Here is a 15,667-nt window from a genome sequence, read left to right as displayed (position 1 = left end):
TTTGTTGTTTTAACGGGATAGGTTATGCCGTAATAATACATGTTTGTAACTCAAAACCAAGTGTGTTTATGAAATTGTAAGACACATTTTGTCGTCATAAAAACTTTACAAATTCCGATCTATCATAATTTGAAGAATATTCTATTTAAATTATTTTAAATCTGGGTTTTAATTAAAATATCCTTTTGACGTATAATTCTAAAAACCAAGTGTTGCATCCTATGTTACATTCATTAACTAGAAAATGGTGTATTCATTTTCTAGTAGGGCCACTTTGGTTCATAATTCAGTCTCTAAAACTCAATATACTAAACGATGAACAACATCCTAATTAATCAAGCCTATGAGTGTATAACACATTGTATAACACGTAAGCAGTGACGAAGCTTGACATTTCCGACGGAGGGGTCGAAAACGTATATTCCAAAAAATTTCTATAGAGTTGGGGGGTCGAAAACGTATATACCCAAAAGTTTCTATACGAAAGGTACATACACAAACACTACTGAGCAAAAAATTCGAGTGGTCCAACCCCCCCCCCCTTCTAGCCTTCGCCCCTGCACATAAGTCCTTAGTTGCAACACAACGTGCAAATGTAACAATTGCGTATGATGATTTTAATGTACAACTCTGGTCGTGTTGGCCGTGTTGGCCGATTTTCACTAAATGAACATTAATATTATACAAAGCCTACCTAGCAATATTCACCTTGCGGTATAAGAGGACCCGGGGTGGTCCGTGTTCGACCCCCCATCACTCGTTATCAAAAACCAAACACCGCCGCCGCTTGTATGTTTCACGCGTTAAATGTTTAACGCGTTAATTGGAACACGCGTTGAAGAAATCAAATTGTTGCTGTTTGAGTGTTTTTTTTTTTAAATTAGTGAGTGATGGAAATTTGTACAAGTGATGACCATTTCCAGCAAAAAAGGATGTGAGTGATGGAAATAATGGTTGATGACATGGCAGAACCTGATTGGATGTTGTGAGTGATGGAATGGTTAGTGAGTTATTCCACCCCGGGTCCTCTAAGGGGACTAGGGGTGGTTCACTAGTGATAGAATTTATCACTCACAAGCACCAATCAAGTTTCGCCATGTCATTGACCATTTTTCCATCACTCACAACCATTTTTGGTGGGGGTGGTCATCACTCATCACCATACCCAACAATTTCCCCCCAACCAACAATTCCACTCACAAACCCAAACCATCACGGCGTTAATTTTTCCACGCGTTATACACAAACCCAAACCATCACTCGTTATGTTATATGGTGGCGGTGGGTGGCAAAGCTTTGATCACGCGTTATACAAAGTTCCAAGGGACCGCCCCGTCCCCTCTAAGGAAATATACATGTAGACATAATAAATAGAGAGATGGTATACAGAGTCATTATATCATAATTTTAGTTACACATTTAAAAAACAGTGACAAAAATCTTCCTTTACCCGCACTTGTAGGTGTTAACGTACAATTAATAGAAAATTAATAACGATATTAGCCTCTGTGTTTGTGCTTAGCTAAAAAAAACAAGCAAGTGATCAAATATTTCCCGACAATGTTAAGCACAAATTAGCAACAAACGAACATGGGAAAGACATGTTTTTATTTTTTTATTAATTGGGGAGACATTCAGTGTCGTCACTTTGACTAATGATCCATTTGGAGTTAAGTAATAGATAATTTATTGTTAAGTTGATTAAGATTGCAGATTTCATGTTGCTAGTTAACTAGTATAATTGCAAGATTCCAGATTAACTATAGTGATGACTGATGGTGGCAGTTGGGCCTAGCAAGTGTCTCGTAATTCCACTTTTTTTAGTTTAGTATAAATGCTCAAAATATTGTACTGTAGTTTTAATTTTTTTTTTTTAAATTATCTTCACTTATAACACACTACTATACAAATGAATAGGTATCATCGATAGACTATTAATTTTTATGGCTCCAATGTTAAGTAGAAACATTAAGTTATCTAATTTTTTCTTGACTCCGTCTAAATCGCAATGCACATAGACAATTGCAGGAAAAAACAAACAAGTACATCAACGTAGTTTAGCTGATAATTATAGACCTACATCGACAACCTCACTAGAAAGTAATTAATGTTAATGGCGAGTTAAGGTTTGCAGGTACATCTACGTTACATTAAAAATGTAGTGATCTAGGCCAAACACTCCTCATGAGCTCAACTTGTGAGTTAAGAGCGTCTCTAATATTGTTGTATCCGTGAGTTGGAGGAAAAGTTTGTGAGTGCTAGTTCTTGAATTCGTCCGAAATTTTGGATGGAGAAGAATGGGTGAGATGTAGGCCCGTGGGTGTTTGTCGGTGTTCTTGCTAATCCTCGGATATATTAACTTGCAATTTTTTTTTAATTTTATAGTATATTTTTTAAATATATCGTACGCTTTTATATAATACTACATAACAAAAAAAAAGTTTATTGTAAAATATGATATTGTTATGAAAAATAAACGAAAAAAGTGATTATGAGGAAATGTAAAGACGTTTGTGAAGGAAGTTGGTGCAAAGGAGTGAAACCGGGTTTTTTTAAAAGATTAGTGTAAATCTGATATGACAACTGAGTTAGCCGTTTATGGGTATTTTCATATTTGTGAGTGTTAGCATTGTGGAATGTGGATTCTCTAGTCTCGTTCCAGAGATGACTTGGACTTGTGACTTCCTTCTGTGGACACAATTAACTTAACGTTTTCTTGTCATAACAATTATCCACAACTTAACAAACTCAATCAGAAGTTATTTTAATTTAACTAATAATATGCACTCTTTAAACCATGAAATGACAAATTGCACAACTTAGTTTACTCGATTATATTCTTTAACAAGTAGAGCTTTTCTTGTTCATCCATTAATGCAAAGCATGATTGAGAAACATTTATAAGATTTGAGGTTCATTAATACTTATTCTAAGAATGCCTCAAATCATTTAAAAAAAAGCCTTTAGGAAAAAACACTGACAATACAAACCGGCCAAGATGTAGTAAACATCAGAAACATAATACTAAAAGTTAGTTGCTCAAAGTCTAAGAGACAAATCAAGCTGGCTAAAATCTTCTTCAACACTCTCACCCTTATAACTATAATCCACCCCTCTATTCAAATCACTACCAATGAACCTTCCAACATGTTCATGATGGTTAATCCCAATCATGACCGGTGGCTGCACCTGTCTACCATGGCTCACACCACCGGAACCGGATCTTGATGTGGACTGGTTGAACCCTGAATGAGTTCTAACAGCCGAACTGAGTTCACGGTTCTTCTTCGCCAAGTTTCTTTCGATTTTGTGAGCATTTTGGTGGCCTCCAAGTGCTTGTGAGCTATAGAATTTTCTCCTGCAGTAGTTGCAAGGGAAAACTCGTTGTTCGTGGTTGCTACGAGGGGACAAAGTCGATGATGAAGACGAAGTGAGATCATTTTCGGGTAGGTTTAGGTTGAAGAAACTCATGGCTAAAGAAGAGGCAAGGAGTTACATGCGTTGTTTAAATGTACATGAACAAAAGTGTGTTTATGTTGCCTTTTATAAGGTGTGAATGGTAAGTGTTGTTTAATAGAAAATGGAGATTCTGAGTCTTGTGTATGTGGATAGAGATATCCGCGATAATGAGTGGGGAATCGAAGAGTTGTCGCCTCCATTAGTGGCATCTATGGAGTCTCTTGTCGGTCGATTTCAACAGTTTCTCATTTTACATGCACTAAAATATTATTATACGGATAGATGTTAAAAAAATAAGAGAATGTTGTAGAAAAAAACTCAGTAACTGATTTTGATTAAGAATGATTTGTATTGAATTAGGAACCAAAATTATCAGAGCATGAGTTGTGATTTAACCTTAGGTGCTAGTTAAAGCGTCACGTTATGCCATTATCGTCATCGTCATGGCAATTCAACCATAGATGTTTTACCAAATCCAATCGAAGATTTAAATGTGTCTCTCTATGATGTATTTTCATTAAAATAGCTAGTTTCTCATCCGACTTTAGTAGTGGGCTCGGCGATTAGACATCCTCATGAGCGTGTTGACAAATGCCTTCGCCTAAGTCCTCCAAGATCATATCATATAAGATAATGCAAGTATACATAAGGTTTCATAATTTTTTTTTCTTTTGTTGTATACGTGTCGGTTGGTTAATGATAATCCATTGTTTCTTTAAAATAATGAATGGTCGTTTGATATTTTTTTCTTGCTGACTCATGTTTTTTTCTTGAAATACAAATGCTTATCACCATCTAGGCATGAAAGAGTTTTCACCAAGATACCAACGTCGTCCACTCTGGGTAAATGCCATTTATCTATAACAGCCTCAAACATAGGGGATGTTTGTATAACTGTGTAATCATTTTGTTTTTTGCATCGGCCATACCAAAATACGCATGCCAAATCCAAAGAACATATGATACGACTGCTTCAAGTATTAGGGATAGACCCATGATCACCCTGATGATGTTGACCTTTCCAAACAATACCCGCTTCTAATGTATGTCAACGCTACCAAGCATCCCGAGAAAACTGTGTATTGTTTGTTGGAACTCGTATAATTATATATATCTATGGAACCCATTAAGTCTAACCACTTTTTGAATCATTCTTGTCCATTGGATTATGCTGAAAATAAATCTTGACCCTCTAAACTCTTATTTTTAATTGCTAACATAGCAGTTCACAGCAGTTTCATATTCTCCACATTTTTCTGCCCATGTTCTCCACAAACCATGTTTCCTAATCTTGTCCACGTTCTAATTGCTCCAACTCCCATTGAAGGGGTATGGTCCCAGATCTCGCGCCAACATCGACCGCGAGTGACCATTACCCTTATCAAAACCCCCACCAGCCAACAACCTACTTGTGCCCACGCGAGAACGCGTCGACACAAGGGTTGAATCCAATCTATCTAGTGATGAAGGAGGACTTACCTGGAACATGAGAACGGTAGAGTGATGCGGCATAGCATCACATCTGATGTATGAAAACGGAAGTATTCACAGCGATGCGGCCTCGCACCGCGTCCAGTGAACACTTCTATCAATACAAGGAAGCTGGATAACAGCAACAGTCACCACAGGCGACGATGCGGCCAGCACCGCATCTCGCGTATTTCTTGATCACAAGCAAGAGACGCGATAACATCAGATGTTACCGCAGGCAGCGATGCGGCTCGCACCGCATCCTATACGCTCGAACAAGCGGGACTGACACCACGGTGCAAGTGGAACCAATGGCAGTCACCTGTCAGGTCTACGTAAGCGACAAACTGACGTGGTGTCGTCTCCCCGGCCGACATGTCTGACACACCTGCAAAGGGGCAGCATGCCGTCAGTCTATCCATCCACCTCCTCCTTCACTCCTCGACTATAAATACCAACCCCAAACCAGGTTTGAGGTATCTCTTCACAACTCTCTCACTACTACTACTATCTTACTTTGCTTCCCAAGCAAATTACTGATTCTCACGCCGGAGAGTGGTAACAAGGAGCACCCCCCACCCCATCCTCCTTGTTACGAGTCACGGTTTGTTTCCTTGTGCAGGAGATCAACTCACCGGTGATCCGGCCAGCAATCCTCGAGAGGAAGGGATTAACCCTTCTTGACGAGACCAGTGAGTTAACCCTGCCCGGTTAACCATTGTTTCATCATTGGCGCCCACCGCTACTCTTAGCACTTTTCCAACCATCCTTTTCCCTCTCTCACGATCATGACTGATCACCAAAACAACACTGGGAATAACCAAAATCCCACAAATATAAGTCCGGTAGGGGTCAATCCCTCAACATCGCAACCCGGACACGTCGGCACATCAACGCAACGGGGTCCATCCCTAACGTTCGGACATGACTTATCACAATACGCATCTGTGATCCCCCCGAACATGGACCCCCACGTCTGGTATGACCAACAGGCCACCCTACTGGCCGCAACATACAACCGCGCTTGTGCGGAAGCGCAAATACAAGCTGGGCCGACCCCAGCACCGCACACCCCTGCCGATCGTATTTTACAATACGCAGGCAGGGCACATTCACGTCCGGCTTCGAGAAGCCGACGTGAAGACCGCGGATCATCTTACTGTTCGGTCCACACGATCAACGAGGATGATTCAACATACGGGTCCCACACCAGGGGACCAGTGCATACTCGCCTAGGTCCTTACGTTGAGGACAGACGACGGTCCGCATCCCGACATGGCTCTGGAATTCAGAGCCGGTTGGGCCCACAGCCATACACCGAAGGGTATGGTCGTACCGACCCGGACGACCGTACATATTGTGGGGATTCACATGACACCTGCAGCAGACCGGGAGGACGCAACTATGTTCCTCCCACTCACCCCCGCAGTACATACCTCAGGGCTGCAAAACGCCCTGAGAACCAGCCATATAGACCAAAGGCGTCGGCCGAAAACTCCAAATTCGCCCCGCGAATAGCCCACGCCCATGTCACCACAACAAAATTCCCATTCAACGTTGGGAAATACAGTGGTTCATCCGACTCGGACGACCACATGAACATTTTCATAGGCGCAGGGTGCAATGGCCAGTGGGACGAACCCACTTGGTGTAATTTTTCCCCCAGACCCTTACGGGTCTGGCCAGGGCTTGGTTCGATTCTTTGCCAGTGGCATCACTGGCCTCATTCGAGGACTTTCATGCAAAGTTCCTCGCTCATTTCAGCCAGCAACGACGTCACGCGCGTGACTCGTTGGACGTCATGAATATCTGGCGCAGAGACAACGAATCCCTAGAAGCATTCGTTGTCCGATACAATAAAGAGTGCCTAGAAATAGGCGACGTGGCAGATCAAATGGCACGGAACCATTTCATCAAGGCCGTGAAGGATAAGCAGATGGTTATGACCATCTCCGGCAAAGAAGGCTTGCCTAAAAAATGGGAAGATGTCATGGCCGCAGTCAAGACATATGCCCAGACACAGCGGTCCCTCGAGCCGCATATGGCAAAGGCAGAGCACCAGGCCGAAACTTCCAACCAAGGGTCCAAGCGTAACAATAAACGCAACCGGGACGTAGGGAATAGCGATATTTCCAAACCATATGTCCCGCGGACCAACCCGTTTGACCCGAGGAAACGCAGTCCTCAACGGGACAACCGGGCACCAAAGAAAGATTCTCGGGACCGCAACTGGACCGAGATCACCATGTCGCCAAGCGAGGTCCTTCTTACAGACCCGCAATTCTTGCGACCGGCCCAACCAATGAAGTCCAAGAAAAATCAGGACCTCACACTCTACTGTGAGTATCACAAGGACTCGGACCACACCACCAACAACTGCATCAGTCTCCGGCTGGAGATTGAGCGGGCCTTAAAAGAGGGGAAACTGCAACACCTTTTGCCAGGTGGGCAAAAACCCACCAAGCGCATCACCCCTCATGGCGAAGGTACCTCCTCCGGAAAGAGAACCATGTATGTGGCTTCCACTCACATGATCAACGGAGGCAAAGGTAGACCGCGCAAAGCAGCGAGAAGGCCGGACAATGACTGGAAAGACGAGCAAGTCGTCTTTCCAAAAGTCCGGGGCGGACCGCGCGATAGGCGCGCCGTCGTTATTTCAGGCCAACTGGCACATTACTGCACCGAGCGTCTATTCATCGACCCGGGCAGTACTTCTGATATAATCTACGAACAATGCTTCAACCAGTTCGACCAGGAGGACAAAGATCGGTTGCAAGCAGTAGATTACCCATTGGCCGGGTTCGCAGGGGAAACTGTCTTTCCCCTGGGCCAGATCACTTTTCCTGTACGCCTTACCAGCGGAAGGCACACAAGAACAGAAGAGGTAAACTTCATGGTTTTACCTCACACCTCCAGATATGACGTACTCCCTGGGAGAGAATCCCAAGGAGATTTCAATATGATTACATCCGTCCCCCACTCTGCGGTCGGTTTTCCAACCGAATCAGGGGTCGCGATAATCTATGCCCGTAGGGACGTCATGATGTCGGACGAAGTACGTCGACCAAGGTCGCAAGGCCCACCCCCAACAACCAACCAGAGAAATGGGTTCTCAACGCGAGATACCCAGAACAAAATGTTACATTGGGTCACGCCTTGTCCCCGACCACAAAAGCGCACCTGAAGCAGCTTCTCTTCGGGAACCAAGACATTTTCGCGTGGACACCTGCAGACATGACAGGGGTCCCGCGTGATATTGCGCAACATCACTTGAATACCTCACCAGGTATCAAGCCGATGATCCAAGGCCAACGCCACCTTGGATCCGCTAAGAACCAGGCGATGCAAGAGCAGGTCGAAGAACTGCTCTCCGCAGGCATCCTGCGGGAAGTAAAATACCAGACCTGGTTATCCAACCCAGTCATGGTAGAAAAACCATCCGGGGGCTGGCGCATGTGCGTCGATTACAATGACCTTAACAAAGCCTGCCCCAAGGATTGTTACGCACTTCCGGAAATCGACGAAAAGGTCGATAATCTCGCACCATTCAGATGGAAGTGTTTCCTCGATTGCTATAAAGGGTACCATCAGGTACAAATGGCGATCGAGGATGAAGACAAAACGGCATTCCGCACTCCCACTGGGAATTACTGTTATACAAAAATGCCGTTTGGGTTGCGCAACGCGGGCGCAACTTATCAAAAGCTGATGAACGACACTTTCCGCGGCCAAATAAGAAAAAGTGTCGAAATCTACATGGACGACCTAGTCGTCATGAGCATGGAGGAAGATACCATGCTCACAGACATTGAAAGAACATTCCAGACTCTGCGAAGCGTTAACATAAAGCTCAATCCAGGGAAATGCTCGTTCGGAATGGAAGAAGGCAAATTCCTTGGGTTCATCGTGACTAAAGATGGATTCAAGGTAAATCCGGAGAAAGTTCAGGCGATTGAGCGCATGCCATCGCCTTCATCGATGAAAGAGATGCAACGACTAGCCGGCAGGCTAGCAGCACTCAACAGATTCTTAGCTAACCATGCAGCTAAATCTTATCCTTTCATCAAAACCCTGCGGAACTGTTTAAAGAAAGAACAATTCCAGTGGACCGCAGAGGCTGAAAACGCTTTCCGGGAAATGAAGGAGTGTTTGATACAACTCCCAACGTTAACCACACCACGCAAGGATGAGCCACTCATATTATACCTATCCGCCGCGGACAACGCGGTGGGTGCGGTATTGATAGTGGAACGGGAGGGGGTTCAAACACCCATCTATTACATCAGCAAGATGCTTAACGACCCAGAGACGAGGTACTCAATAATGGAGAAGTTGGTGCTAGCATTGGTGCACGCTTTAAGACGGTTGCGACGCTACTTCGCAAATCACGTCATCACAGTGCTAACCAATTACAGGATCGGCCCGATCCTATCCAAACCGGACATCTCTGGGAGATTAGCAAAATGGGCAATCGAGCTGGGCGCACACACGCTACACTACAAACCGCGCCCCGCGATTAAAGGCCAAGTCTTAGCTGATTTCGCCGCCGAAGTACCGGTGAATCGCATCCAAGAATGCGAAGAAGCACAAAATCCTGCACCAACGCCATCTTCCTCAGAAACATGGGCACTATTTACCGATGGTGCCTCCAACGAGGAAGGTGCGGGCGCAGGTCTGCGACTCGTCAGCCCTGACGGCCAAGAGCTTACATATGCAATCCGCCTCGATTTCAAAAGCACAAACAACGAGGCAGAATATGAGGCCCTGTTAGCGGGACTACGTTTAGCAGTCAAACTCGGCGTGCAACACCTGGAAGCACACGTCGACTCTTTATTGGTTGCAGGACAAATACGCGGCGACTATGCCGCAAAAGTGGATATCATGATCCTCTACCTCGAGCAAGCCCTGCAACTAACATCCAAATTCGCTTCATTCAATATCCGACATATTAATCGAAGTGAAAACAAATCAGCGGATGCACTATCAAAACTCGCATCCACCAGCTTCCAGCACTTGGCAAAGGAGATACGCATCGAAATTCTGCAAAATCCTTCGGTACCCCTGCGCCAAGTCAACGTCATTCAATACGGTACAACATCATGGATGACACCTATTATCGCATATCTGCAATCAGGTGTGACTCCCGAAAGCAAGTCAGAGGCACGCAAGTTACAACACAAAGCGTGTCACTATCAAATGGGAGACGGTATCTTATACCGAAAATCATACCTAGGGCAACTCCTGCGATGCGTCAACCCGCAGGATGCCACATACCTCATCCGAGAAATACACGAGGGCATATGTGGCATACATGCCGGACCACGCATGGTAGTGGCCAAAATCATGAATGCCGGGTATTACTGGCCCGGCATGCATCTGGACGCCGTCAAAGAGTTGCGCAAATGCATCGACTGTCAACGTCATGCTCCAAAAACTTTGCGGCCAAAGAACAACTTAGTCCCCGTCACAACCGCATGGCCCTTTCAGAAATGGGCAATTGACGTCGTGGGACCTTTCCCTGACGCTCCAGGTGCGGTCAAATTTATCATAGTAGCGGTTGATTACTTCACAAAATGGGTAGAAGCAAAACCACTCGCCTCAACCACTGCTATGATAACAAGAAAATTCATCTGGGAACACATCATCTGCCGTTTCGGTTTACCAATGTGCATTGTCACCGATAACGGCACCAACTTCGCTTTCGACGAATTCCAAAAATGGCTAGAAGAACTACATATTGAGCACATATTCTCATCAGTGGCACACCCGCAAGGGAATGGCCAAGTCGAGAGTATCAATAAAAGTCTAGTCGAAGGCATCAAAGCAAGGTTGGGAACAGCCAGGCGTGGCTGGGTCGATGAACTCCCAAGTATCCTATGGGCTCACCGCACAAGCCCAAAAACGAGCAATGGGGAAACACCCTTCAGCCTAGTCTACGGTTCAGAAGCGGTGATCCCCGCGGAAGTAGGTCTCCCCTCTCCTAGAATGTTGGCTATTGAAAAAATAGACAACATCACAGAACGCAGGATCGATTTGGACCTCTTGGAAGAAAGGCGCGAAAACGCTGCCATCAACGAGGCCAAATATAAATCCAAACTTGAAAAGTACTACAATACGCGCGTCCGCGTTTGTACTTTCAATCCAGGAGACTACGTCCTACGCGACAATGAAGCATCTAATGCTGAGCGCCCAGGCAAACTTGCCCCCAAGTGGGAAGGACCCTACCTCATCACAGAGGTCTTAGGGAAAGGCGCATACAAATTACAAACGTTAGAAGGCGAACCTATCGCACGAACATGGAATGCACAACAGCTTCGACGCTGTTATATGTAAGCCATGATCTTACATTTTCTATGTAACCTATCGGGCCGCAGGCCATTGGCAAATAAATAAATAAGCAATTTTATACATTATTGTTTGTTACTACTATTACAAATGCGTGTTCCACTTTGCGGTATCCCAAAAACAGATTGGCAAAATCTTCATTCGCGATACCCATACAAAGTGGTAACCACACACAAATATTGTAATAGGCCAGCAAAAGGCAAAAAGACTTAAGTGTTTATCCGGCCGGATAGACAAGTTTTTGTTAACCTAACACAATTCCTGAGCCCAAAAAGGCAAACAATGGAATTGACGCATACTCATACGACAAAGGTATGGAGTATACTTGACCCCATTCACAAATGGGTAGAGTTCCGGATATACAGGTCTTTACAAAGCTTACACAATTCTAAAACCCTAACGGGGTAAATAACGGAATTGACGCGTACTCATACGACAAAGGTATGGAATATACTTGACCCCATTGACAAATGGGTAAAGTTCCGCATACATACGTTCAAACATGCAAGAATTAAAAATACTTGTACAAATTGAACAATAAACTTTATATTCAAAAAATTCAAACACCTACCCGGTGCTTAATGGATTTACATAAAGTTCCTATCATATACAAGAGGAAAGCAAAAAGGGGGCACACTAGCCAACCTAAACCCTATGTTGTACCGCTGGTTCCCGCACCATCTCCAGCACCACCAGCGGGATCGTCCTCTTCTGCATCAGCATACAGCATCCGCAACCGGTCAACGTAATCCGCAGCCTCTAAACATTCGTCCAACTTCTCCACACAAGAGAGGGACGTATCATAAAAGGAGGCTACAGCCGCGTTAAGGCGACTTTCGGTGTCCATGTCACGAAACCCGGAACGCTCTGCGGTAAAACCGCCTTCAGACATGACGTTCATATGACTGACACAGCGGCTATAACCAGCTTTAAAACCGGCATCGCGGGCACGTTCCTTGACCAAATCCAAACCAGTTGCGGTTTCAGGAGCATCCATGATAGCCTGAACAATCTGCGACAAAAGGATAACAAGGTCATCATATGGCCAAACTTTGATGCAAAGTCAGATAATACTTACATATGGGATGCCTTGACTCCGCATCCACTCACAATTAGCCTCCAGTTGTTGAAACGAAGAAGTCAGAGCATCTCTGGCTTCAACGACAACATTGGCCCGCTCTTCCGCTGCAGTCATGCGGGCTGTGAGGTCAGTGACCGTGACCTCCCGGGTCTGAACTTCAGCCTTTCAAAGAGCAAAAAACAGTTTACTCAAACATCAGTAAACATTCTAAAAAGGCAGAGAAATATACAACAGAGGCAACGAATCTTACCTGCAGGCTGGCAATAACTTTATCCAAACGGGTGCGCTCAGTATTCGCCTCTTCAAGAGCCTTAGAAGAGCGGCTCTCCCTCTCTTTGGCCTCCTCAACGGCCTTTGCAGCACGAGCCCCCGCTTCCTTGGCCTCTTCAAGCGCCTTTACGGCCCCGGCCTCTGCCTGCTGCGCCTTAACTGCAATCACCTCAGCTGCAGCTTTTTCTTTGACCAAAGCAGCGTTCGCTGCCTTGACATTCGTCAACTCCTGACGAACACGAAACAGTGATTCATTCACCTTGGCCCAAGATTCTTTCCACGACTTACGCTCACTAGAAAGAGTTTCTTGCCAACTCTTGCGCTCTTCAGAAAGTAACTTGGCAAGAGTACGAACCTGTTTTAACTCAGCGGTTGCAGCCCACTCTGCCATCTGTTTCTGCTTCTCAAAAGCAGTTCTATCCTTTTCAAGCTGCTCCGCACCCGCACGAGCAGCCTTTACCAACTCTTCAGCTTCGGCCCGCAAGCGAACAGCTTCTTCTTCCCTGCGGCTCAACACTTTGTAGTCTTCCAAAATGGCATTCGCCACAATGGAACTTCCTACTAGCATTGTAGAAAGTTGGTTGATGCGCAGCTCACGGGGTGCGGCACGGGCACGTTCAACTTCAAAAGGGGTGCCCAGACCACCCAGAATCTCCTTGCACGTAGAGGGGTCGTTGGAAATATCATCCCCCTGCATAACAGTCCAGGGGGGTCGGTGATAAACAGTACTTCGACCCTGGGTATAGGTGCGGTAATAATACTCCAATTCAGACTCCCCAGGCTGAATTGGAGGCCCATCATAACCCGCACCACCGGCAGACGAACCGGTAACCTTCTCACCAACAGAAGATTTCTGCGGCTCAGCATCAGTTTTCCGCGGCTCCGCATCAGCCTTTTGTTTCCCAGAATCCGAAAACCGTAGATCCATATTATCACCCTCATTGGGAGAGATCAGATTGTTGGAGGAATCAACGGTATCGAAAATCTAGGTCGCGGTTTTGTCCGCAGTACCCTCCGCTTGCGCGGTTGAATCTGGCACCACCTTGACAAAAGGCGCCGAAGGTTCCTTACACACCCCCGCACCTACACCCACATCCCTGGTATGCAGGGGAGACAAAGGAGCATCAAAGATAGAAAAATCATCATCTTGAGGCTCTGCAAAAAACAAAGTCAATAGCTATCAAAAAACAAGTTGTACATAACACTTGAGACAAGTTATACAACACTTACCAACAGTAACCGCAGTCTTCTTTGGTGTCGGACCAGTCCTCTTAGACTGCAACCTCCGACGTTTCGGTCCACCGGCACCAGCGGCCGTCTCTTCTACTTGCCTCTTCCCAACAACAGACTGCGAACCCGCAGCGTTTCCACCCGCAGCTATACCCAAACCCTCAAGGGTATCAGATACTATCACATAATCCTTGTATCTACGGAAAGAAGAGTAAGAGATACCTGCCGCCTGCGGCACCAGATGAGGCACAACAGTGACCTCCGGTATTTTCTTTTGGCGAAAGCGCACGCCTTTCACCACTTGCCTCTTAGGCACACCCTTCGCGTCAGGGTCCCCTAAGGCCCCAAGATCACCTGCATGGAAATCATCCAAATGGCGAGTTAGTGAAACCATTATTTTTATCAAGTAAAAAGGATTCCTAAATTTACCTTTGCCCTGCGGCAACTCAACTGCCAATGCGGCCTCAGTAGGCACCCGGAAGTTACCTCGAATGATGACATTAAACTCCTCCTCGCCATCCGCACAAACAACTGTTTCAACCTGACCCCGGAAATCCGAGGCAAACATCCTCCATAAGGGAGCATCCTCTGATAGCGAACGCACAAGTCAGTAACGCATACGGGGATAAGAAAGTTAAACAAATGAAAAGTACGTACCACCACTTTTCTCCCGCACCACGGGCTTTGACTTCTTGTTCCTCCTTGTCAGCATCATGCGCAACACCCACAACTGTGTGTTGCTCAGCTTCACCCATTCAATGGTCTGCAACCGCGGAAACCACTCCACCGTCTTCAAACTCGGGACTGCAATGGTCTCTGTTATGATCGTCTCGGTCACATTCCGAAACGTCATATTTGCAACAATTGCAGCAGCTTTGATGTAAAAGAACTTCATTTTCCACTTCGTCATACCCTTGGGAGGAGTCATCAGTTTGGGACTATCATCCCGTTGACGGAAAGAAAAGAACCCCAAGGATACCGTCATTTGGTAAAACCGTCGGAAATCTCCAACAGAAGGCTCTATGCCAAGAGCACGAAAGGTTGATGATGCGTGTGTAGTGTAATATTATTTTGATGAGTATTTAAGCCCCTTTTTACACTTTTAGCCAAGTTTTAAATTTATAAAACACGATATTCACTAACACTAAACACACATATGGGCAAGTGCACCCATCGTGGACGTAGTATAGTGTTGGTAAGATACCGAGGTCGTCCAAGGACACAAGAGCTTTTAATACCGGTTTATCCTCAACGTCTAATCAAATCAAAAAGTTAGAAAAATGTTTTAAACTAAGAAAAATAAAAACTAACTAAATGCTGAAAAATAAAAATAAAATAAAAACAGATAGACAAGATGAATCACTTGGTTCCGACACGTGTATTAGTATAACCTTTGATTATTTTCGCACTTTTGCACTTGTTTAAGAGATTATCTTAGTTATTGTAGTAGGCCCCTCTTTTGAAGGCGACGTTACCCTCAACCCAGTAGTTTGAGTCAGCAAGGATACAATCCTAAAGGGTCGGATTATTGAAAGATAATGAATTAAGTTATTAATGCAAATTGTGGTAGGCCCCGCTTCTGGCGGTGACGTTACCCTCGGCTAAGTAGTCTGAGTCAGCAGGGATACAGTCCTAAATAGCCGGGTTATAGTATTAATAGTAGTTAACTTATGAGGGGGTCAAAGAGTTTGGATCCCCGCCATCCAATACCTATGGGCATTGAAGGAGATCCTACTAAATTTGACCCAGGTCCCAAGCAGGACCTCTAAACGCTGAACAAGGGCAAGACCCTTACCAAACCGTTCCCTTAAC

General features: G+C 45.2%; 1 protein-coding gene across 1 annotated transcript; it reads right to left on the bottom strand.

Moving 5' to 3' along the window:
- Positions 1-2,842: 2,842 nt before the first annotated feature.
- LOC110891811 (zinc finger protein 2) lies at positions 2,843-3,528 on the bottom strand. Its single transcript, XM_022139363.2, has one exon. The coding sequence runs from the start codon at positions 3,469-3,471 to the stop codon at positions 3,040-3,042; it is 432 nt and encodes a 143-aa protein (XP_021995055.1). The 5' UTR covers positions 3,472-3,528; the 3' UTR covers positions 2,843-3,039.
- Between the last annotated feature and the right edge of the window lie 12,139 nt (positions 3,529-15,667).

This window comes from Helianthus annuus, chromosome 12 (assembly GCF_002127325.2).
Source record: "Helianthus annuus cultivar XRQ/B chromosome 12, HanXRQr2.0-SUNRISE, whole genome shotgun sequence".
In the NCBI taxonomy this organism is placed as follows: Eukaryota; Viridiplantae; Streptophyta; class Magnoliopsida; order Asterales; family Asteraceae; genus Helianthus; species Helianthus annuus.
Note: the sequence above shows the minus strand (reverse complement) of the source record. Positions and strands in the feature narration are given on the sequence as shown.

Bases quoted from the DNA above. Each gene is read 5' to 3' on its own strand.
- LOC110891811 (XM_022139363.2), bottom strand. From the start codon at position 3,471: ATGAGTTTCTTCAACCTAAACCTACCCGAAAATGATCTCACTTCGTCT.